General features: G+C 54.7%; 1 protein-coding gene across 1 annotated transcript; it reads left to right on the top strand.

Annotated features, from left to right (window-relative positions):
• Window positions 1-830: 830 nt before the first annotated feature.
• On the top strand, window positions 831-14,294 carry LOC127056877 (uncharacterized). Its single transcript, XM_050965212.1, has 9 exons — window positions 831-2,231; window positions 9,314-9,527; window positions 9,709-9,840; window positions 10,270-10,425; window positions 10,746-10,850; window positions 11,933-12,033; window positions 13,000-13,072; window positions 13,371-13,439; window positions 14,064-14,294. Exons 1-9 carry the CDS (start codon window positions 831-833, stop codon window positions 14,114-14,116), a joined length of 2,304 nt encoding a protein of 767 aa, XP_050821169.1. The 3' UTR covers window positions 14,117-14,294.
• Window positions 14,295-22,416: the final 8,122 nt, after the last annotated feature.

The following is a 22,416-nucleotide window of genomic DNA, read 5'->3' on the forward strand; positions in this document are numbered from 1 at the left end:
TAAGAAAAACAATAATTATCATGTATCAGAGGGGTAGCCGTGTTAGTCTGGATCTGTAAAAGCAGCAAAGAATCCTGTGGCACCTTATAGACTAACAGACGTATTGGAGCATGAGCTTTCGTGGGTGAATACGGCATCTGACGAAGTGGGTATTCACCCACGAAAGCTCATGCTCCAAAACGTGTTAGTCTATAAGGTGCCACAGGATTCCTTGCTGCTTTTCCAATAATTATCATGAGTCATGATAAAAGCATGAGAGTTGGTAACACTCCTTTCACTTCTATTTAAAAGCTAGTTACTTTCCAGAAGACTGTCAGATCATTAATTTAATCACCAGCTCTTTCTTACCTTCCTCACCTCGCCTGTTTGTAAAGAAAATACTGACTCCCTGCCCCAGGGTGACCAGATATCCCGATTTTGGGTCTTTTTCTTACACAGGCACCTATTGCCCCCACCCCGTTCTGATTTTTCACACTTGCTGTCTGGGCACTGCCCAGGGCACCTGGCTCTCCCCGAGAGCCCAGGCTGGGCCGTGGTTACAACCCCCAGCTCCGCCTGGACGCCCACGCGTGACTGGGGCCCAGCGCGGGGAGACCACGCCCACTCCCATTTGACAAGGCAGATCCCCATTCCTATTGGTGAGCTGTTGGCACGTGCGCAGGAGCGCTGCGCGGTGACTGGCTGAGGGAACAGAGCGCGCTGATTGGTGGCGAGGCGCCCAATAGCCTTGAGCCGCGGCGTACGAAAGCGGGGCCGGCGGAGGGTCCCACATCGCGGGGCGCCGCTCACGCGTGGGGCGGGTTCGCTGGCACCTGCGCGCGCGTCGCGGCATGAAGGACCCGCAGCCCCCGCCCGGGGCCGCGCACGCGTGGGGCGGCCCGGGGAGCCCCGTGCGTGGCGCTGCCCACGGGCCCGGCCCCAGCCCCCGGCATGACGGCGCGGGCGAGGAGGCGGCGGGGCCCTCGCCGGCCGCTGTCCCCGCGTGGGAGGGGCGGGCCCGGACGCAGCGGTACCTGAGCCCGGTGTGGGAAGAGGAGCTGGAGCCCGCGGGAGCCGCCCGCGGGAGGAAGCCGGAGGCCCCGTCCCCCGACCCGCCGCAGCAGGCGCGGCTCCGGCTGGGCTGCAGCTCGCCCGGGACCCCGCTCTTCCGGAGCTTCTTCGCCGAGGAGTGTCTGGCCATCGCGCGGCAGCTGCAGCGGCCCGGCCCGGAGCTCGCCGGCATCGAGGCGGAGCCCCTGCCGCTGGAAACCACCTGGGCTGAGGCGCCGCCGCGCTCCGGCCGGCCGGGCAGGGGGCCGGCTGAGCCCGGCCTGGAGCAGCACGTTCCCCGGCTGCGGGGCCGCTGCCAGAGCCCAGGGGCAGTGGAGGTCCTGCCCTCCGGGGCCGGGCCAGCCACGGGCGCGGCAGACCCCGAGCCGGGGGCACTGCTGGGGCTGCAGCCGCTGGCTCCAGATACTCTGAACCTCACGGTTGAGTTGCCGGGTTCCGGTCACAGCGGTGCCTCCCTTAGACAGACAACGTTTGAGGTGTCCGCTGCTAATCAGCTCGGCTCCACTGTGACCCTGCCTGGGGAGAGGGAGCAGGCGGATGACCTGGAGCGGAGCAGGTCTGCCTATAGAACCCACGAGCTGGAACTCGTCTCCAATGAAAGCACCGTTTCCCTAGGCTCCAGCTCCTTTGCAACCTCCACCCCGCTGATGGGGCCAGCGAAGTTTCACTTTGTGACAGGCAGTCCCCTAGGAGATGACTTGGACCAGAGGGACCCAAACTCCTCTAGGCGTTCGGTGCCGAGAGAGCTCCCCTGCCCCAGTCAGGCTGGCTCCAAGGCTGCGGCCCCCAAGGTAGCCCAGAGCGCCATGCCCCCGTGCGGGAACCTACCCGAAGGAGAGTCCCGTGACAGGGTCACTCTCAAACCACCTCAGAAGAGTGCTGCCTTGCCTGGCTCTTCCAGAAGCTACACCAGTACTGAAGGCCAAGCTGCTATCAAATCACTGCCCCTGGCCTTTACCACCCCAAGAGCAAGTAGGAGTCTGGCCCTCGCTTCCTTTGAGTCGCGGAAAGCTTCTCGGGAGCTGCTGAGAGCAGGCCTGCCTCCAAGGAGCAGAGGCATCGCCTCGGAGGGGAAAGCAACAAGACTGTCTCTGGGTAACTGCCGACCCAGCATGCAGAAAGCAGCTGCCACTGGAAAAACCAGCCAGGGATCCAACGTGGAGACCCAGCCTGCTGCCCAAGTAAGCGGTGGTGGTGGGGTGTGTGCTACAGCTTCCTGCCGACTAGTAATGCCAAGTGCTGCTTCTAAGTGCTCCTGACCTCAGGATCCCCTCGGAGCAGCGTGAGGGAGGGACCAAGGTGCCATTTCAGTTTTGTTTTGTGGGGGCAAATTTAATCCTGATTCCAAGGGCTACTTAGGCACCTGAGAACTCTAGAGTTTGTGGGGGGGGGGTTGTTTTTTGCAGGTAACAGAAATTAGCTGATAGGAGCACTGTATCTAATCCCCATGTTTAAAAAAAAAAAATTAATAAATATTAGTCCCACTCAGCCCTAATACTAACATTCTCACATCTTGTGTCAAGTCATTTGAGACACTGGTTAGGTTTAAAATTGTAATGTATATTCTTTGTTACTGATGCTTAAATACAACAATTGTAGAAAGATCTAGATGACTTTCTATCACTTTTTTGCAGTTTGTCAAACTTGGAATAGATCATTTAACTCTGGAAACCTACTAGGGTAAGGCCCTGTGAGTTTATACTGCACATGCCTGGGGCTCTAGAGGTGTTACCTCACTACAAATAGACTAGAAACTGATCTTAAACAGGAGTGAAAGTGACACTTTCAAGTCATTTTCACAGTATTGCCAATCCCAAATGGTCAAAATCATGAATCGGGCTCACCAAAATCATGGTTGGCTTTAAACTCATGAGATTATGTACAAATAACAGATCTGGGGTTCTTTTTATTTGCCTTCTGCTTTTTTGAACCCTTACGGTGTACTAGGGTCACATTTTGAAGCTTTCTCCACAGCCACGAGGGCTAGAAATGTCATTTTTCTTTAAGAATGAAGGTGAAATCATCACGTATCCCCTTGACTCCAGGAGCTGGGGCTTTAAGGAAAACACTTATCATGAGACACAACAAAATTGTGAGATTTGGCAGCACTGCTTTTACTTCTGTTTAAAGGCTAGTTACTTTCCAGAGGGCTCTTAAGCACATCACTACAGGGATTGAGTTGCAGTTCTCACAGCAGAATATTTTAAATCAAACACCAAGAAAATTCCTCATTTAAAGTTGAGGAAAAAAAATTGAGATTTCTGAGGTACATCAGGGCAACTGCAGGCAGGACAGGAAAATAAACAGGCACAGGAGCTCTGGGCAGCTCTTCCTTTAGAAAGAAGGTTGGAGGGTCAAATCTTCTAGTCCTCAATCCAGTAAAACATCTATTGCCATCAGTGCCTCTACTCAGACATCTAAACATCAGTGAACATGTGATGATAACGTGTGGTCATTACTATAAACTTCATGCTTAAATATCTGAGCCATCTTATCCAGAGCTACACAGCTTAGGTGCATTGGTCAGGGACTGAATTTTCTGGCATATTGTGAACACTGCTGAGTGCACAGATGGTGTCCAGTGAATAATGCGAATAATGACAATAATTGTTGGCTTTGTGGTGTGGAAGTAGAGAGTCTGGATGGACTCTGTTCTGGAATTGGCCTGGATACAGCTGAAACTCTCACCATAAACACATTTGATACTCATATGACACTCTGATTCTTTCCTTTTCTCAAACTCAGAGCAAACAATGACTGAACAAAGTGGTTTTCAGTTAAGATGTAAAATTGCATAGCAGCCATTGCTCTAGAACCCAGCCTGGGGCAGAACCTGCCACCTCTTGGGGGTTACGTGATCTCCTCTCATCTGACTCATTCTCCAGCCTTCCTGACCTCTGCTGCTTTTCACTCTGTCAGACGTGACCTCCATCCTGGATCAGTTTGCTGGACTCTGAGAGCTGGCTGCCTTGGTTTAGCTCCCATCTATTGGAGTGTCTCTCTCTCTCTCTCTCTCTCTCTCTCTCTCTCTCTCTCTCTCACACACACACACACACACACACACACACACACACACACACACACACACACACACACACACACACACACACACACACACTGGATAGGGAATTAGCCCTGAAAGACCTGGGTTCTACTCCCCCCATTGACTTCCTATCTGACCCCAGGCCAGTGCTTTAAGAACATTTCTAAGGTTTTTAGTCACCCAGAGATGCTGCTAGGTATCTAGTGGGGTTTGTTCTTTTTGCGGATACAGACTAACATGGCTGCTACTCTGAAACCTGTCATTATGCAAGACACTGCATTTAGCTGTTTGGAGTGGAAATCCATCAATTTCATGAAAAAACTCGTACAGATACAGACAGACATCATCTTCCTTTCCCAGTGCAAACGGATGGACATCATACCAAAAGGACTAAATGTAAAAAATCCATTACATTCTACATATCACACAGACTATGCTGACAGTTTGTGCCATACCCTCTCAAAGAAACTGCAAAACGACCTGATCAACATCCTATACAGCTAACAGGGGAAGATTAAGACTGAACTCTCAAAACTAGATACACTCATGAAAAACCAACCTTCTACACAAACTTCCTCATGGCTGGACTTTACAAAAACTAGACAAGCCATTTACAACACACACTTTGCTTCTCTATAAAAGAAAAAGGATACTAAACTGTCTAAACTGCTACATGCAACAAAGAGCCACAACAGTAGCTCCCTTAACCCACCCAAGATATTGTTAATCTTTCCAGCTATTCTCTTAGCCCAGCAGAAGAATCTGTCCTGTCTCGGGGCCTCTCCTTTTGTCCTTCCAGACCCACGAACATGATACAGTTCTGCGGTGACCTAGAATCCTACTTTCGCCGTCTCTGACTCAAATAATACTTCCAACACACCTCAGAACCACATACTAACCCACAGAATCCTTCTACCAACGCTATAATAAAAAGGATTCTGCATGGACTCCTCCTGAGAGTCAAAACAACAGACTGGACTTCTACATAGATTGCTTCCGTCAACGTACACGGGCTGAAATTGTGGAAAAGCAGCATCACTTGCCCCATAACCGGAGCCATGCTGAATACAATGTCAGAGCTGTTCCTGAGGCTGTTGATGGCATTGTGATCAAACAGGCTGACAAAGGAAGTGCTATCGTCATTATGAATAGGTCAGAATATGGACAAGAGGCTGCTAGGCAGCTCTCTAACTCCACATTCTACAGACCATCACCCTCTGATCCCACTGAGGGTTACCAAAAGAAACTACACCATCTGCTCAAGAAACTCCCTGAGAGAGCACAGGAACAGATCTGTACAGACACATGCCTAGAACCCCGACCAGGTGTATTCTATTTGCTCCCAAGATCCATAAACCTGGAAATCCTGGACACCCCATCATCTCAAGCATTGGTACCTTAACAGCAGGATTGTCTGGCTATGTGGACTCTCTCCTCAGGCCCTATGCTACCAGCACTCCCAGCTATCTTCAAGACACCACTGACTTCCTGAGGAAACTACAATCCATCGGTGATCTTCCAGAAAACACCATCCTGGCCACTATGGATGTGGAAGCCCTCTATGCCATTATTCCACACACAGATGGATTACAAGCCATCAGGAATAGTATCCCCGATAACATCACAGCTAACCTAGTGGCAGAACTTTGACTTTGTCCTCACCCACAACTATTTCACATTTGGGGACAATATATACCTTCAAGTCAGCGGCACTGCTATGGGTACCTGCATGGCCCCACAGTATGCCAACATCTTTATGGCTGACTTAGGGAATGAGAGCTAAGGAAGCATTGTTCTAATGCCTCTACTCTACTTGCGCTACATTGATGACATCTTCATCATCTGGACCCATGGAAAAGAGGCCCTCGAGGAATTCCACTTAGATTTTAACGATTTCCATCCCACCATCAACCTCAGCCTAGATCAATCCACACAAGCAGTCCATTTCCTAGACACTACTGTGCTAGTAAGCGATGGTCACATAAACACCACCCTATACTGGAAACCCACTGACCGCTATACTTACCTACATGCCTCCAGCTTCCATCCAGGACACATCACACGATCCATTGTCTACAGCCAAGCTCTAAGATACAGCCGTATTTGCTCCAATGCCTCAGACAGAGAGAAACACCTACAAGATCTCTATCAAGCATTCTTAAAACTACAATACCCACCTGGGGAAGTGAAAAAACAGATTGATAGAACCAGAAGAGTACCCAGAAGCCACCTACTACAGGACAGGCCCAACAAAGAAAATAGCAGAACGCCACTAGCCATCAGCTACAGCCCCCAACTAAAACCTCTCCAGCGCATCATCAAAGATCTACAACCTATCCTTAAAGATGATCCCTCACTCTCACAGATCTTGGGGACAGGCCAGTCCTCGCTTATAGACAGCCTCCCAACCTGAAACAAATACTCACCAGCAACTACACACCATACAACATGAACACTAACCCAGGAACCTATCCTTGCAACAAAGCCCGATGCCAGCTCTGTCCACATCGATTCAAGTGACACCATCATAGGACCTAATCACATCAGCCACGCCATCAGGGGTTCATTCACCTGCACATCTACCAACGTGATATATGCCATCATGTGCCAGCAATGCCCCTCTGCCGTGTACATTGGGCAAACCAGACAGTCTCTTCGCAAAAGAATAAATGGAGACAAATCTGACATCAAGAATCATAACATTCAAAAACCAGTGGGAGAACACTTCAAGCTCTCTAACCACTCAGTGACAGACTTGAAGGTAGCAGTTTTGCAACAAAAAAACTTCAAAAACAGACTCCAAAGAGAGACTGCTGAACTCGAATTAATATGTAAATTAGACACAATTAACTCAGGCCTTAACAGAGACTGGGAATGGTTGGGTCATTACACTAATTGAATCTATTTCCCCATGTTAAGTTCTTCTCACACCTTCTATGGGTCATCTTAATTATCACTTCAAAAGGTGTTGTTTTTCCCCTGCTGACAATAGCTCATCTCAATTATACTTCCCTCTTTTCATGTTCTCTGTATGTATAAATATCTCCTGTCTGTGTGTTCCATTCTGTGCATCTGAAGAAGTGAGCTGTAGCTCACGAAAGCCCATGCTGAAATAAATTGTGTTAGTCTCTAAGGTGCCACAAGTACTCTTGTTCTTTTTGCAAAATTTCTAAGTGCATTTGAAAATCTCACTAGATGCCTAAAAAAACAAGGAGTCTGGTGGCATCTTAAAGACTGATTTATTTGGGCATAAGCTTTTGTGGGTAAAAACCTCACTTCTTCTGCTGCACCTAAATATCTTTGAAAATCTGGCCTTTAGTCTGTGTGTGCCTCAGTGCCCCCTCTGGACAATGGAGATAACAGCCTTGCTCCACCTCTCCGAGGGCCTAGGAGGAGAAATAGGTTAGACCTTGTGAGGCTCTGGCTCAGATACTATCCTGATGAGGCTACATAAGTACCATAAGTAGCATGGGCACTTCTCTATATACTGCTAGCCCTTTCCCTGGGTCTGACCCCTTCTTTTCACCAGCACCCCCACATCTCCCCCTTTTCTGAATGGAATGTAGTCTCAGTGCTTTGCTGCATTTTTTTCTGAATCCCCTGTTATCTGACACAATCCTATCTCCCTCTTCCCCCTCCGCGCCCCCCCCCAGGGAGGGATTTCTCTTTTACACCTAAACTTCCATACCCTTCATTTAATCACCAGCCTCTCTTATCTTAATCACCTTGCCTCTGTTTGTAAACAAAATGCTGACTCCCTGCCCCAGGGGCATCTCTCTGCAGAACTTACATCTCACACCAAGCCTGTATCTGCGCTGCCACTTTCAGCACTAAAACTTAAGTCATTCAGGGACAAAAGTTTTAGCGCTGAAAAGCACCAGTATAGGCCATGCTTTTGCTGCTCCCGGCGATAAAGCTCTCAGCCCTCTTTTGGGGTGGTTATTTTGTATGGCCGGTGGGAGAGCTCTTCCCACCCCTCAGCGATAAAGTGTGATTACATTGCCCTCATCACAGCATGCTATAAGTGGGCAGTGTAGACATGCCCTAATCCTGTGCTGTAGTTAAGAGCTCTACCTGGGAGCTTGCAGACCTCCTGTATAAAACTCAGAGGGGAGCTCCCACCCTTCCCTGCACCCCCGAATTGGCACCCTCAGGAGGAACGTGCCCACGTTTCTGGGAGAATAACTGAACTGAGGGGGGAGTTAAATCGGGAGCTGGGGAGAAGACACTGAGTCAGGGAGGCTGTGCCTCTCTTGCTCCACCCACCAGCTGGATCCACTGAGGATAGGGAGAATGCAGGTTACCCAATCAGTCCATGGAGGAGCTGGAAGACTCCTTCCCAAGGGATGTCTACCATTGTGCTTAAGAGCGTGTCTGCTTGGGGTGAGTAAGGAGCTACTCTCTCAGTTTCTGAAGCACGTGTCAGATGGGATGCTGGACCTTGGTCTGTCTACACAGCAGAAGCTGTGCATGGCAGGCCTACCTGAGCTGGATTGAATCTAGGTAGCATGGGTAATGACAGAGTGATATGGGTGCCAGACCTACTACTGTTGTGGGGGAGACCTGAAGGCAAAGCAGCCCTGCCCTGGTGGCCCGGGAAGGGTGAATGTGAGGTTAGAGGTGGGGGACGTTGGCTCATGTTGACCCTTAGAACAGCCTGGTTTGGATCTGTGAACTGGAGGCCCTTGTGGTGGAGCTAGGAGACAGTTGGTTTGAGGAAGGCTGATACAGGTGGGTGGATACTAAGACGGGGGCTATGGGCCTCTCAAAAGCTGGCCTAGGCTTAATCCCTAGATGTGGGCGGTGACTCCACTGTGGAAGCTCCCCATGCAAGGGGAGCCTTGGCAGTCGCACAAGGAGCAGCAGGGTGAGCAGAGGACCTGGGACTGGCCATCTGCAGGTTCCTAGTGCTTCTCTGGAGGCCTGGTTTATTGCTGTTGTGATGCAATGATGGCTCCAGAAATGCCATTTCAGAGGGGCTGCTCCTTCTGTGGTGGGGGGGCAGGAGTGAGCCACAGACTTCAGGGCAGGGGGTGTTCAGGAGGCAGAGGAGTCCACCAGAGCACCCCCTGGGCTGGCTGCTGTTCTGGAGGTAGGATTGGACAGACTCAGGTTCTGAGCCTGCGTCTGAATGGTAGCAAGGGACGGGGCAGGAGAGGCCTGGCCTCCCTCCCTGCTTGCCCCCAGGGTCTAACCCGTAGCTCATCTGTCTGGCTCTAGCTCCCTGCCAGCGGCACTGTGAAGCGGAGTGCTACAAAGCTACCTTGCAGTGAGAAGTGCCCCTCATCCCTCCAGCCTCCTACCAAAGGCCCAGGACTTAGCAGCAGCAGCAGCAGACCCTTGCTCATGGGATCCCGGGTTTCTGTGGGTCCAGGGATCCTCTGCATGAGCAAAGGGGCTGGAGCTCCTGGAACCAAACTCCCAACTCACCCAGGTGAGCAGACTCAATGAAAGGAGGCCAGTAGTGTTGGGGATGGGATGAGGTGGGAAGGAGGGTCTGACCTGTTGGGGAGGCCAGCTGCTGTCTGTGGCAATGCCCTGGCTGGACTTTTCAGCTCCCCTGACTGCCCTTGGGGGCTGTGAAATCCTTGTTCTCCTTTCCTTCTCTTCCCCAGGTGCCAGGCTAAGACTAATGAAGCCCAGACCCAGCAGCATGCAGCACATCAATGGGACCCTGCAGCCAACATGCACTCTTCCCACTGGGCATCAAGGAGCCAGATCCAGCCCCCAGGACAAAGAGACAGAAAGTAACTGCCTGTAATTCTGCTGTGTGCAGAGCAGGGAGCTCCTGTAGTGCTGCAGGCAGGGAGCAGCGTTATGGGGGAGCGCCCCCAACGCTCATCTGGAGAGCAGCATGGGCTGGGAACGGAAGGTGCCTGCTCACGTGTCTTGGGAGTGCTGTGCTGGACCTAGCTCCAGCTCCGTGGTGGTCTGTGAGCTGCCGCAGCCTTGCTGGCCTTGCTGTCTGAGCTTTGCACTTGCTGTGTGGTGGGAGTGCTGCGTTCTGGGCAGGGGAGGCTGGGGGGTTCCTTAGCTGGGCAGAGCGTGAGGAGCATGGCTGAGCTCTGAGACTGCATACGCACATGCTCCAGTTCCTGGCCATGCTATTCTGGGGCCAGCCCCTCTGCAGCTGGGCTAGGTCTCCTCCAGGCTAACGCTCCTCACCTCCTCAGCAGGTGTTGCCAAACCTGGCTGCAACAGGCTGCCTGTTCGAAGGGCTGCCACCACTGCGATTCCTGCCAGGGCTCCCCACTCCCGACTGAGACCAACAGGGAGGACAACAGCCTCCCCCAGAAGGCTCCTTTCCCCCAAGCGAGCTCGCCTAGCTAAAGGTAGGTCTGGGAGGGGAAGGGGATTGAAGTCCTGGTGCATCCCTACTGCAGGCAGGGCTGGTGGACAGAGCTGCAGGGCCAGGTCAGATAGTCCATCTCCTCCCCCGTCTTCAGAGAATCGGACTGATTCCTGGGGTGTCGTGTGGACACTGGGCTCCACAAGGGGCTGCAGAGCGGGAAGCAGAAGTGCTATTTTGAGCCTCCTGGGCTTTCCCAGCCTGGAGCTCCAGTCAATGGCTCCATCATGGAGTCCCCTGGTTAGGACAGATCCCACTCACTTGACACTACCTGGGCAGAGGCTGTCACCCTTCGCTTTCTAGACACTAACTCAGCAGCAGTTGCACAAGCCCTGGAGCCCAGTGGAGGCGAAGGAGACACTGAGGACAGACCAGCGCTGGCTGTGGGGGAGGACTGCACCAGTGCAGGTGAGCGAGCGGTTCAGTGGCTTTGGGATGGTTAGCAGTTCAGGGCCTGGGTTCTTGGCAAAGGGAGCAGGAACTCCTGCCTGGGTGGTTCCTTTGCCAGGCCTGCTTCTCCTGGCGCGAAGGCACACCTTCTCCTTCCCCTGGAACTGGGGAGTCTCTCGGTCAGGGCCCTGACATGATTAGACAGCACACAAGCCTGGCATCATCGTCAACCCCACCCTTTCAGTGCTGCTGCCCTGGGCCAGCCACTGGGTGCTTAAGGCTCCCACCCGCCTTTGTGGCTCCTGAGATTCTCTGATTTCCTGGCCAGGGCTAAAGGGGAGCGGCAAATGGCACAGTGTTTGGAGCCCATCTCCACAGCCTCTGTAGGCTCCTGGCAGGAAAGTCTGTGCTGAGCTCCGCTCCTGAAGGGGCGGGAAGAGACTGCAAATCTCTGCCAGTAAACAAAGGGAAACTAGCTCCCTGACTAAGCCAGCGGACTGTCCCATGCCCTTGGGGCCAGAGCCTGTATCGCCCTTTGTGCCACTGAGCTCAGCAGGGTTGAAGCTGCTGGCTCTCGTCTCCAGATCACTCTAGGGCAGGAGGCAGGGCCTTCCCCAAGGGCTTCAGCTCTGGAGTGATCCCACCCTCCCTATCCAATGCCGCCTCCTCTGGGTGGCAGGGCCTTTCCCACAGCCCATCAGGATAATTCTCTGCTCTGCCAAAGAACCGCACTGAAGCTTGCGGCATTGCTATGCTGTTCCCGGTCCTGGGGAGAATTGGACTAGCCTTGGTGAAGGCATTTGGGGCACCTGAAAAGTAACCAGTATTAAGACTTGGTCGCCCCTTGGATGTCCATGGGAAATTTGGGGGAAGTTTTAAGTGGTGCAGGTGCAACTTCTTGCCAGTGGAGGGCAGTAGCATCCCAAGAAAATGCCCTGTGCCCGAACAAAGACTTGTCCAGTGCCTGTGAGTAGCAGCTGTTCAGACTGCAGCATGGGGGCAGGGAGCGCCTGGGACCCACCCCGATCCAGGTGCCGGGAGGAGCAGGAGACCGGATGGACCTGGATGGTTCTGCACGGTGTCTGAGTCTCTCTTTGCAGGTGGAATGGCCAAGCCTCAGACAGGTGGGAATTCCCCAGCTCCTCTCAGTTTCCTCCCTGACTCTGCCCTGGAGAGTGGAGGTGCAGCATCCTCCATGCAGGTAACAGCCGGCTGTCTCCTGGCATCGCACAGCACAGCTCTCTCAAGGCATCTAGGGTGCAGCGCAGCAGGGCCAGGGGGATGGTGTAATAAAAGAGGTGCTCTGTGGGACTGGGATTGGCCCTGGGATACCTCAGCCTTAAACCCGGGCTCTTCAGGGCAGGGGCTCTGGTGGCTTTCAGCCAGGCTGGGCGTGAATGCAGAGCAGCTCCCAAAGCTGCACCCAGGCAGCAGTGAGCTGAGACTTGGAGGGGAAGACAGAGCTTCAGAGCATTCTCTCTTCTTGAACTCCCACCCTTAGTCGTCCCAGTGCTGCTTTCAGCAGGGCTCCCTACTCCACAGAGCCCTGGAGCTGCGCACTCGTCCTGCTAAAGAAAGCCCTGCCTGGGAGTGGCCTGGATGTGTGAGCTGCTGCTCCCTCTGCTGCCCTGACCAGTCTCCCCAGTGGGAGATGCTGGTGGCCACAGGGGACAGAAATGTCATGGGAACTGGGCACAGGCCATGGAGCTCTGCTGCAAGGAGGTGTGAGCAGCCCTGACTAAGTGCAGGCCCATTGCTTTGACTTGGCTCTGCCCAGACATGTTGCCCTGTCCGCATGCAGCAGACGGGCTACAAGCCAAGCAGATGGGAACAGTGTTCTTCTAAACGCTTGGGAAGTGCCTGACACTCTGGTGATGGGGCTGTGTCCGTGCTCTGCCGTCTCCCCTGTGCAATGCCATGTCCACCTCGGGTGCTCAAAGCTCCCACTTCCCAAGGAATTACTTCCAGCGGGCATGTGCCAGCTACAGACTGTCTTGATGCAGTGGGTGGTTCTGGTCCCCTCCTGGGTGGGGCTGGACACCAGGGTCCCCCTATGAAACTCTGCTCCAGACCCCTGCAGCATCAAAGTGCACTGGGCAAGGGACAGCAGAACAGCTTGTATCTTGCTGGCTTCCCTGGTTGGTGGTGAACAGCCTTTCTTTGTCAGCTTCCAGATCAGCTGCTCTCCCAGGAGCTGCAGAGAGTAAGGAGTGAGCTGCAGAGAGTGAAGAATGAGCTTGGTATGTGGGGCAGAAACCCCTCCCCCTCCTAACAGTACCATTCTAGTGCGTAAGCGGGAGCTGGAGCACTGCTGCTGAAGCATGGCCCCTGGGTGGGGTGAGGGGGGCCCCCCTCCAGTTACTGAGAGCCCCAGCGCCCATGCTGCAGTTGGGCACTGAGCCCTTGTGTCCCTGTCCCATGCAGTGGGAACAACCACCAGAATCTCAGGCTCCTTTCCCCTCTGCCCAGCAAGCATCCCTGCCGTGCGCTCTGCCAGCAGCTGGCTGGGCACACGCTGAACTCTCCCCTGTTCATCAGCTGCAAAAGATGCCCAATGTGAAGCCTATCGAAGGACGATCTCCTCCCTGGAGGCCCAGCTGAGGGCAGGTAGGTGATCCCTCTCCTCTGACAGTGGCCATGCCCCTGGAAATCCCTCTTGCCAACCCTCCCAAACCCCCTCCTTTCCTGAGGAAAGGTGGCACTGAGCCCAGCGCACGGGGAGAGTTAGACCCACAGCTTCACCCCTCGCCCAGCAGCTAGAGCAGTGTCTGTGGGGTCACCCCACAAGCCCACTGTGGACCAGAGCCTGTGCCCCGGGGCAGGCAGACCATGCACTCCTTTACAGCGCCCAGGGTGAGGTGCTGTCCTTAGCCCAATGCCTCCTGCCCCTGCAGAGAGTTGGCTCAGGAGCTGGGAGCATCTTGTCTGGTACCAGCTCCCTGGGCTGGGGGCCCTGGCCTTTCCCTCGCAGGTGGGACAGACTGCACTGGAGTCTCTGCATCCCTCCTGCTGTGCCCTTCCCATAGGCAGAGTGTCACTGTGCAGGCTAGGCCAGGGGTTAAGGGTTCGTGCTACCGGGCAGCTAGCCTGCTTGCCTGTGCCTCGATGCCAGCCGTTCTCCTTGCCCAGGCCCTGCTTGCGGCTGCCTCAGAGCCAGATGTGCTGAAGTGACAGGAGTCACTGTCAGTGTCTCTTGTCCTACAATGCCCTTGTTTTTTCCCCCTCCTCTAGGCTCCCTCCCGGAGGGCTGGGACACAAAAGACTGTGCCTTGGAAGGCGAGTGACAGCGAAGCATGGAGGGCCTGTGTCTGCCTGTTACAATAGCCTCTCTAGCTAGCTCCTCACAGAGGTGTGCTGCTCTGTACAGTCTGAAGGAAAACCCTGCAGCCAGTGCCTGGATTTAGCGGTGGCTGTTCACACGGACACCTCCACGGGGCAATTCTTAATTGTGGGTTTTTTTTAAAAAAAACAGTAAATAAAGTTTTCTCTTCCTTCCCCTGGGTGCTGTGCAGAGCCCTCCTCCTGCTCCCCTTGGTGTGCTACTCTGCAGGCTGGGGGGCATGCAGCCTTGCAGGGCCCAGCGCTCCTGGCAAGGCCAGCTGGAAAGAGCCCCTCAGGCTAGGCTGCAGCCAGTGCCCAGCACAGGAAGCACTACTCACAAGGGGGCCACGTCCAGCTCCCCAAACTGGGTCCTGTTGTCTTGCCTGTGGTACATGTAGTCCCAAAGTGCACCTCACCTGTCTGCCCTGGGCACAGCTCCCTTCTCACAGCTTCCCTCTGAGGTCTTTACAGATGTGAGGCACTCGGCTGGTGGGGCTGGTACCCATGGACTCTGGGGCTGTGGGTCCCTCTGTGGCCCTCACTCACATCACAGCATCTGTTGAGTGGGCAGGGAGTTAGGACAGAGTGGCTCCAGCAGTGCCAGCTGCTTGGGCTTTAAGGAATCCACCTCTGCACTCTGCCTTGAGGGCACCTCTCTCCTAGCCCTGGTTCTGACCCAGCCAGCTAGCACCAGGGGGGTGGGGGGCAGAAGAGGCCACAGGCCCCTTCCTTAGTGGCTAGTCCCAAATCACTCACTTCCTCCTCTGTGAGAGGAAATGTCCCAGGGTGGCAGCCAGCATGAGGTCACCACAGCCTCTTCCAAGCCTCCAGCAGCTGAACTGAGAGTGGGTGAAGCCTCTGCCACCAGCTGGTTCCAGCCTTGAGCTTGTGGAAGGAGAGACTACATGGGGTGGGTGGGAGGGAAGATGATGTCTTCCCTGCTGGGATTTATTGTTCCTCTCCAAACTGACTCCTACAGAGGGGCATGCCTAGGCCTCTTGGTAGAGGGATTACTAATCCCTTCCTAAGGGCAGGCAAACAGCCAGCCTGTCTCCTGTAGCATTAGCCTTGGGGCTGGGAAGGGCTCTGCAAGTTGTGCAGGTGGGGGTGGAACCGCCACTCTGGTGCAAGGCAGTGCCTGGCCTGCAGCCCCAGTTACTGTTCCCTTCCTCCTGAGCTTTGCTTAGACCTCTGTAGGTGCTGCCGCTGCCCCTGGTGCCTAGTTCTGGTTATCTGGCAGAGGCTGGGCCTAGAAGGGAGCCAGGTAGTTCTGGTTAAAGCCACAGAGGGCAGTGTGATGCTGCCTGGCCAGGACAGCGTTCTGTGGAACTGGCCAGGAAGGTGTGAGCGCTCACCCAGTGTCTCTGCGGGCTGGCTTGACTCCTCCCTGCACTAGGCTTCCAGGAGCATGCCCCCACAGCCAGCTCTTCATGCTGTACCTGTGCCCTTTCGTGTGTGACCGCTCCAGGGGACTGCTTGCTGAAGAGCATTGGGGGGGGAGGGCGTGGCTCTGCTGTCCTCCCAGCAAGGTGGGCTTGTTACCTGCACACATTAAGGCACTCCACCTTTTCCCAGACTGTAAGGCTCCAGCTGTAACCTGGTTAATTAAGGCATCCCCTCCTCTTCCCAAATCATAGGGCTCCAGGAGAAAAACACCTACCCTTTCCCTGTGCATAGGGCTCCGGGCATATACTACTTGTGCAGGACCTTTGAGCTGTGAAAGAGCCTTACATAGTAATATCCGGATCCTCTATTTATTAACAGTCACCTAGCCGAATACACAGTAAGCATACAATGCCATGCTCACCAATCCTGATCACGCAGGCGGCCTTTCCCTGGTGGCCAGGCAAGGGTCCTAGCTGCCGCATGTCACGGTCGTGCAGAGGATTCTTAGCAGCTCTGATCTTAGGCTGAGTCTTGGGGGTGAGTTCTTCTTCCAAGTCTTTCCTCCTCCTCTTCCCAGCTCGTCTCCTTCTAGGACCCCAGTTTATATAGTGAAACTTGAATCCTGCTTGTGGCCCCACAGCCCACTCTTCATGCTGTACCTGTGCCCTTTCCTGTGTGACAGCTCCAGAGGACTGCTTGCAGGGGGTGAGCTGAAAAGCACTGGGAGGACGGTGGTTCTGAGATGGTGGCACAGCAGCACTTTGCCCTAGTCACTGTCCAGCCTGAACACATGTCCTGAACCTTGCTCTGAGGCTCGAATGGCTTCAGGCCTGGCTGCTTCTGACCTGCTGTGCCCGCAGTGCTCATCTGCCGTGGGCATGAGGCTGGAGGAAGGCAGGGCAGCTTCTCCCTTGTGGAATTCTCTCCCGCTGAGCCTGGCCAGAGTCAGGAAGATCTGTCAGATGTACGGCCTCAGCTAGCCCCAGTCTGCAGGCTGTGGCACAGCCAGTGTTGTATTCAGCCAAGCCCTGGGTTCTTGCCTCCCTAGGCTTTGGCAGTAGAGCACATCCAGATGGTGCATGGCTGGGTGCTGCACAAACACCGGAGGCTTGGACTGGCAGCCTCAGGCCTGTTCGGTGGTCCTGCTTCCCAGCCGCATTGTCAAATCCTGCTGGTGCTGCTTTCTCCTAGCTTCGTCCACCTGCAGGGTTCCTCGTACTGATGTGATTTCTCTCCAGAGCACTGCATCTGGTCAAACTCATCCACTGCTGCACTGGCTCCAGATTCCTCACTGCACAAGCCAGGAGCTGTGCTGGCTCAGCAGGGCCATCTTCTGGGGCTGCCTCTGAGCCTCCTGCCAGGCAGCCCTGAGCCTGTGCCCTGCTAAGTCCTCTGTTCCCTGCCCTCTGCTCTACAGCTGGGAGAATTTCTGGGGAATTTTGAAGGGCCCTGAGCTTATTTGGCAAATAGATTAGTCCAAAATAAAGCAACTTTGAGAAGATTGAAACAGCCCCCACCCCCACCCTGGACTTTGGTTTTTCACTTCAGTATGTATGGAACCCACACAGTCATCTTCAGCATGACCCAACGCTGGGTATTTTTGTTCCTTAGGGGGCTGAACTAGTCACTTATTCAATCAGCTCTTTGTTCCCTCCAGCTGTTGCATCAGTACCCGGAATTCCTCCTCCCCCCATGCAAGAGGGAACTGAAGGCAGTGGGGTTGCCTTTGCCCCTCCTGTGGCACCCTGCTCCGGCTGCCTGCAAGGGCAGCAGGCCCAGGGCTCTTGTGGGTAAAGCCCCCAGGCACAGGTCAGCTGGCTGCGTTGGGGTTGATTTGTCATCAGCTCCCACGCTCTGCTCTCTGCTGTGGAAACATAAAGGAAAGGGCCGGTTGCTGCCCCAAAGAGCACAAGCAGCCAGAGAACAAGGAAATGAGTCACTGGAGCCTGGCCATGCCTTCGGGGTACCTGATGCTCCTACTGGCTCCCTGACCCACTTGTGAGCTAGCTGCCTTCTTGCAGGTCTCAGGAGGGCTGTGAAGGCCAGGGGTGCCTGCCAGGCTGGGCCCTGTGCGGTGAGGATGGCCTGGAAGCAAAGGCGGAGGTGCTTGTGGGAGCAGCGCCCAGCTAGAGGAACAGGGCTGGGAGCATGGGCAGAGCAGGGAGTTTGGCCATGTGAGCAGGAGCTGCAGCCTGACAGACTCTGGACTGACCCTTATGTTCTGAATCTAGCACCTTGGGGCTGAACTGCAGCTGCTGGTGAGCCTGCCGGGGACGTCTGCTGCTCCTGTGCCACGAAGGCGCGGCAGGCAGGCGGGGGGCTGGCTGGGCAGTTCTGGGCTAAGGGGAGGTTGGAGGGGTGCTGCAGACTGTGAATGCTTAGGTGACTGCAGCGTGCAGGATAAAGGAGGGGGACGTGGGTCCTTGCCCCTCATGGGAGGTTAAAGTGGGGGAAGGGTCTGGGAATTACTGCCCGTTGTTGTTACAGGAGCGTTACCTTTGCTTGCAGGTAAATCTGTCTCCCCTCCAGTCCATGATCCCTGCCAGAGGCACCCTGCTGAAGGACAAGGAACGTGTGCTCTGGCTACCTGCAGGGCTCTTCCTAAGGGGCCCTGAGCACCAGCTTGCACCAAGGGGAGGAGTTTAGTGTGTTTCTCAGGCCTGGCACATGCACATTGCCCCAGACGTATTTCTGGACTGAGCAGTGCTGCCTTTTCCCGCGGGCATTGCTTGAGAGAGTGCTTTTCCTCAGCTACAGCAAGAAAGGGGCCTCCCTCCCCATCAGCCTCTTGAGGCCACAGGCTGCCAAGGGCTTTAACACTCCTGCTGCACCTATGCGAGAGGGCCCCCTTGCTGAGCTCCAGGCACTGAGGTGTTTCCTGGCTCTCAAGCAGGTAAACACATGGTGCATTGCTGATGCTGTGGGGCAGGGCTGGCGGTAAGCTGGAGTTGTGCTTTTCTTTCCCCTGTCCTAGGCAGGTTTCTTTCCTTCGGAGCAGCAGGGAGTGGCTCTGGGACAGCGTGTGCTTGTCCCTCTGTATCTCAGCCAGCACAGGAGGAAGTGGCTGTTTCTGCCCCTCTGGTCATGAGCCCAGCAGCAGTCCACCTCCAGCTGCGTGGGAAGAGGTCTGCAGTTAAGGGTGGGGCACTTTTGCTTCCCTTCCCTGTGACTCAGCTCTGCCCCAGGGCAGACCGGGGGATTCTCAGCAGGTTTTGCTGTCTTTGCTTCCTGGTGCTGGCTCCTGAGCTCTGGGAAGTGGCTGGGCCCCCAGCCAGAAGGGCACAATGGAGAGTTGGCATGGGGGCCTATGATGCGCACACACGCTGTTCAAACAGCAGTTGAGTTGGGGTAGCAGTGGTCGGAACCTGAAAGCCTGAGTGTGTCTGCACTAGAAACACTGTAGTCTAGACCAGGTGTGCACAACATGCGGCCCGCACACAGCGCTCTATGGGCAGCCCAGAGGCCTTTGAATCCTGGCTGCGGCTGGGATTTAAAGGGCTCTGGGCTCCCCGCGGCTGTGGGAAGCCCAGAGCCCTTTGAATCTCACCTCAGCTCTGGCGGCTGGGCTGGGGCTGGGATTTAAAGGGCTCAGGCTCACCTCAGCAGCAGGAGCTCTGGGCCTTTAAATCCCTGCCCCAGACCCACAAAGCTTCAGTTCCCCTGGCCGCCGGAGCCTTGGGCCCTTTAATTTGCTCCTGAGGGTTCCCAGCCACCTCTTCAGCTGGGAGCCCCTGGTTTATTTAAAATAAAGTATCACCTCCCCACCCCCAACCTTCCCTTTTGGCCCACAGCTGTTTTGGTGGGGCAGCGCTGGGGAAGGAGGGTTTGTTCTGCAGGGCTGGGCGGTGCTGGAGCGGGGTGTTTTCACGCGGCCGGGGGGATATGGCCCTCAGCTGTTTTTCTTTGAAGTAATGTGGCCCTCATCGCTTTACGAGTTGTGCAGGCCTGGTTTAGACACACAGCACGGGAAAGGGTTCTTCCATCACTGCAGTGCAGTGGTTCTCAGACTTCCGTGCACTGCGCCCTGCTTCCGACAACAGACATTACTACAAGCCCCCAGGAGTGGGGACCACCTGCCTGAGCCCTGCTGCCCTGGATGGGGGTGGCGAGGGGCAAAGCCTAAGCCCCGAGGGCTTCAGCCCCAAGTGAGTGGCCTGTAATGTGAGTCCTGCCCCTCAGGGCTGACACTAAAGCCTGAGCCCTGCCAGTGCCACCCAAGGCTTTGGCTTCGGCCCCAGCAAGTCTTAGGCCAGCCCCATTACAATGGGGACATGACCCACAGTGAATCCCTTCCCCGGAGGGAGGCAAATGGGGAATTCTGCAGCGGTGCCTAGAGCAGGGCTGACAGCAGCTCGACCCCAGCACGGGCCTGGACGGGCGATGTCGTTTGCGGGCAGCCCAGGCCTCGCCGTAGCTAAGCCGCAGGCCGCTCAGCGTTTTGTTCCTGGAAGCTGCTCTCGGGCAGGGAAAGGGTGGCTCACTTCCTCCTGTGGCACTTCACGTCTGAGCTGCCAGGGCCAGGAGATGATGACACCATGGCACAGCTTGCATCAGTGGCAAGACACAGCATTCTGGGAAGTGTAGTTCTGAGCTGGTCTGTCTCTGAAAGCTTTCGTTTAACAAGCAGCAGGTTTAAAACAAGCCTGGGGACGTACTTCTTCCCTCGAAGCACAGTCAGCCTCTGGAACTCAGTGCCAGAGGACGTGGTGAAGGCCAAGACTGTAATGGGGTTTAGAAAAGAATTAGATAAGCTCCTGGAAGACAGGTCCATCAAGGGCTTGTAGCCAGGGGTCAGGGATGCAACCCCATGGTCTGGATGTTTCTAGCCTCTGACTGCCAGAAGCTGGGCTTGCACCATGTGATAACTGCCCTGTTCTGATCGGTCCTTCTGAAGTGCCTGGCACTGGCCACTGCTGGATGCCAGGACACGGGGCTAGATGGACCATGTGTCTGACCCTGTCTGGGCGTGGTGCTGTTGGTAGAGATGTGCAGCGCTAGCACGCTCGCTGCTTCAGGGGCTCACTGAAGGAGCATGGGGAGCTCTGGTGTGCGTACGGGGCAGCCCTGCTGGAGTAGGGCAAAGGAGACTGCAGGCACCATTCTCTCTTTTTGCTTCACAGAGGGAAGCGGAAGGTGAGTGAAGCAGGAATGCCACAGCCCTTTGGTCACACCCCCAGCCTCCCCCTGCACAGCTCTGCCAATGCCGCTCAGTCCCAGTGTGTAGCAGCGATGCCACTCCTGCCCTTTCAAGCCCCTAATGCTCTCTTGAGCCTGGGGCTGGCACTGAGCTCTCAATCAGGGCTTGCAAAATGATAGTTGTCATGGCCCTGAAAAGTCACCTCTGGGCTAGCTTCACCAGAACCAGCAAGCCCTGTAATCAGAGAGGCAGTGCCTACCAGAAACACTGCAGGGCTGTGCGGCTGATGCAGACTCCAGCCGTGGGGCTGCATTACAGGACAGAACAGGAGAAGTTCAGGCAAGAACTGGTTAAGCATCAAGATGCTCCAAGCTGGGATGATGCCATGTTCGGCTGGGGCTGGGTTCTTTGGATGCAGGCAATTCCCTGCTCCTACCTAGAGCCGGCTGCAGGGCGCTGAGCATTCCTGTGCTAGGTCTCCACTCCTGTCAGTGCTTCTGGGGCCTGGAGTGAAACCCATCAACATCATTGCAGCCTAACGCAGAGAGACGCCATTGGCGCCCTCCCTCCCCCATTAATCCAGGCTTTACCTGCAGCCCCCAGGAGGTTTGTGAGTGGCAAATCTCAGGGTGCAGCACATTCCAGAGAGGGCAGGAAAACCACAGACTCTGCAGGAAGTGGAGGGAGGTGTAGACAGAGGTGCTTTTCCAGGGCGTGATGCTTTGGCAGCAGCAGAGACCAAGCCCCACCTGCTCCCATGGCGCTTCCAGGCATCGACTTCTGGAGTATTTGGCAGGGCTGTCAAGGGATAAATAATCACCCCTTTGAAGTGGAGATGCCAATGGCCTATGTCCAGCTCCCGTGGAGTCACAAACGTCTTTACAGGTGAAATACAATTTCTCAAACAACTCCCAGGCAAGTTCTCGTCTGGGAGCAACCCAACCAGGTGGGTGAGAAGGAAGGATCGGCCTGCACACATCCCTTTCCCTCCTTCTGCAGGACCTGACTCCCAACTGCCTGGCTTGAGTGAGGCTATGGGATTTCCTTACACCTCCCTCAGCTGCCCCCTCCTGCCCCCCACAGTCAACTAGTTACCAGCAGTGTTGCTGTTTTAGTCACTCTCCAACTAGATCTAGTTGCTTTAAATTTTTTCTAGTTGGAAAAAATTTCATGTAGTTATTGGTTGGAAAGTTAAACTGAAACATTAATACACACTTTAAAAGCATGCATGTGAGAAAATGCCTGTACTTGAAAAAGCATCATAGGTTTGAAAAGTATGAACGAAGACCAGCTTCCTCACACAGCTATTTGTTATGACAGTGTTGGCACATTAATTTTAGTAATGTTGGCTAACCTAATGATTTCAAATGATGATTTATAAATCATTAAAGTCACATGCTGATGTTTATTGGTGTTTAATATGTGGCCCAAAACTTAGCAAAAATGTACAGCCCACCTTTGCCCTCCCAGTCTCAACCCTCAGCCCTGCCGTAAATTCGAACACCCCCCTCTAATTTCAGTTCTGGGGAAAATACTAGGCCCAGCTCCTGTGGCTTGCCGGGCTGGCACTCAGCACCTCCACCAGTACTGCCCAGGTCTCAGCTGGTGCAGCTACAGCTTGCCATGACGCTCCTGGCATCTGTCCCACTGCTCTCCTGTTCCGGGCCAGCTCCTCAGCTGTGAAAATGGGTCCTCCTCAGTGGAGGTGCAATAAGAGAGCTGGCTGGTTCACACCAGCGG

Source organism: Gopherus flavomarginatus, chromosome 8 (genome assembly GCF_025201925.1).
Source record: "Gopherus flavomarginatus isolate rGopFla2 chromosome 8, rGopFla2.mat.asm, whole genome shotgun sequence".
NCBI lineage: Eukaryota > Metazoa > Chordata > Testudines > Testudinidae > Gopherus > Gopherus flavomarginatus.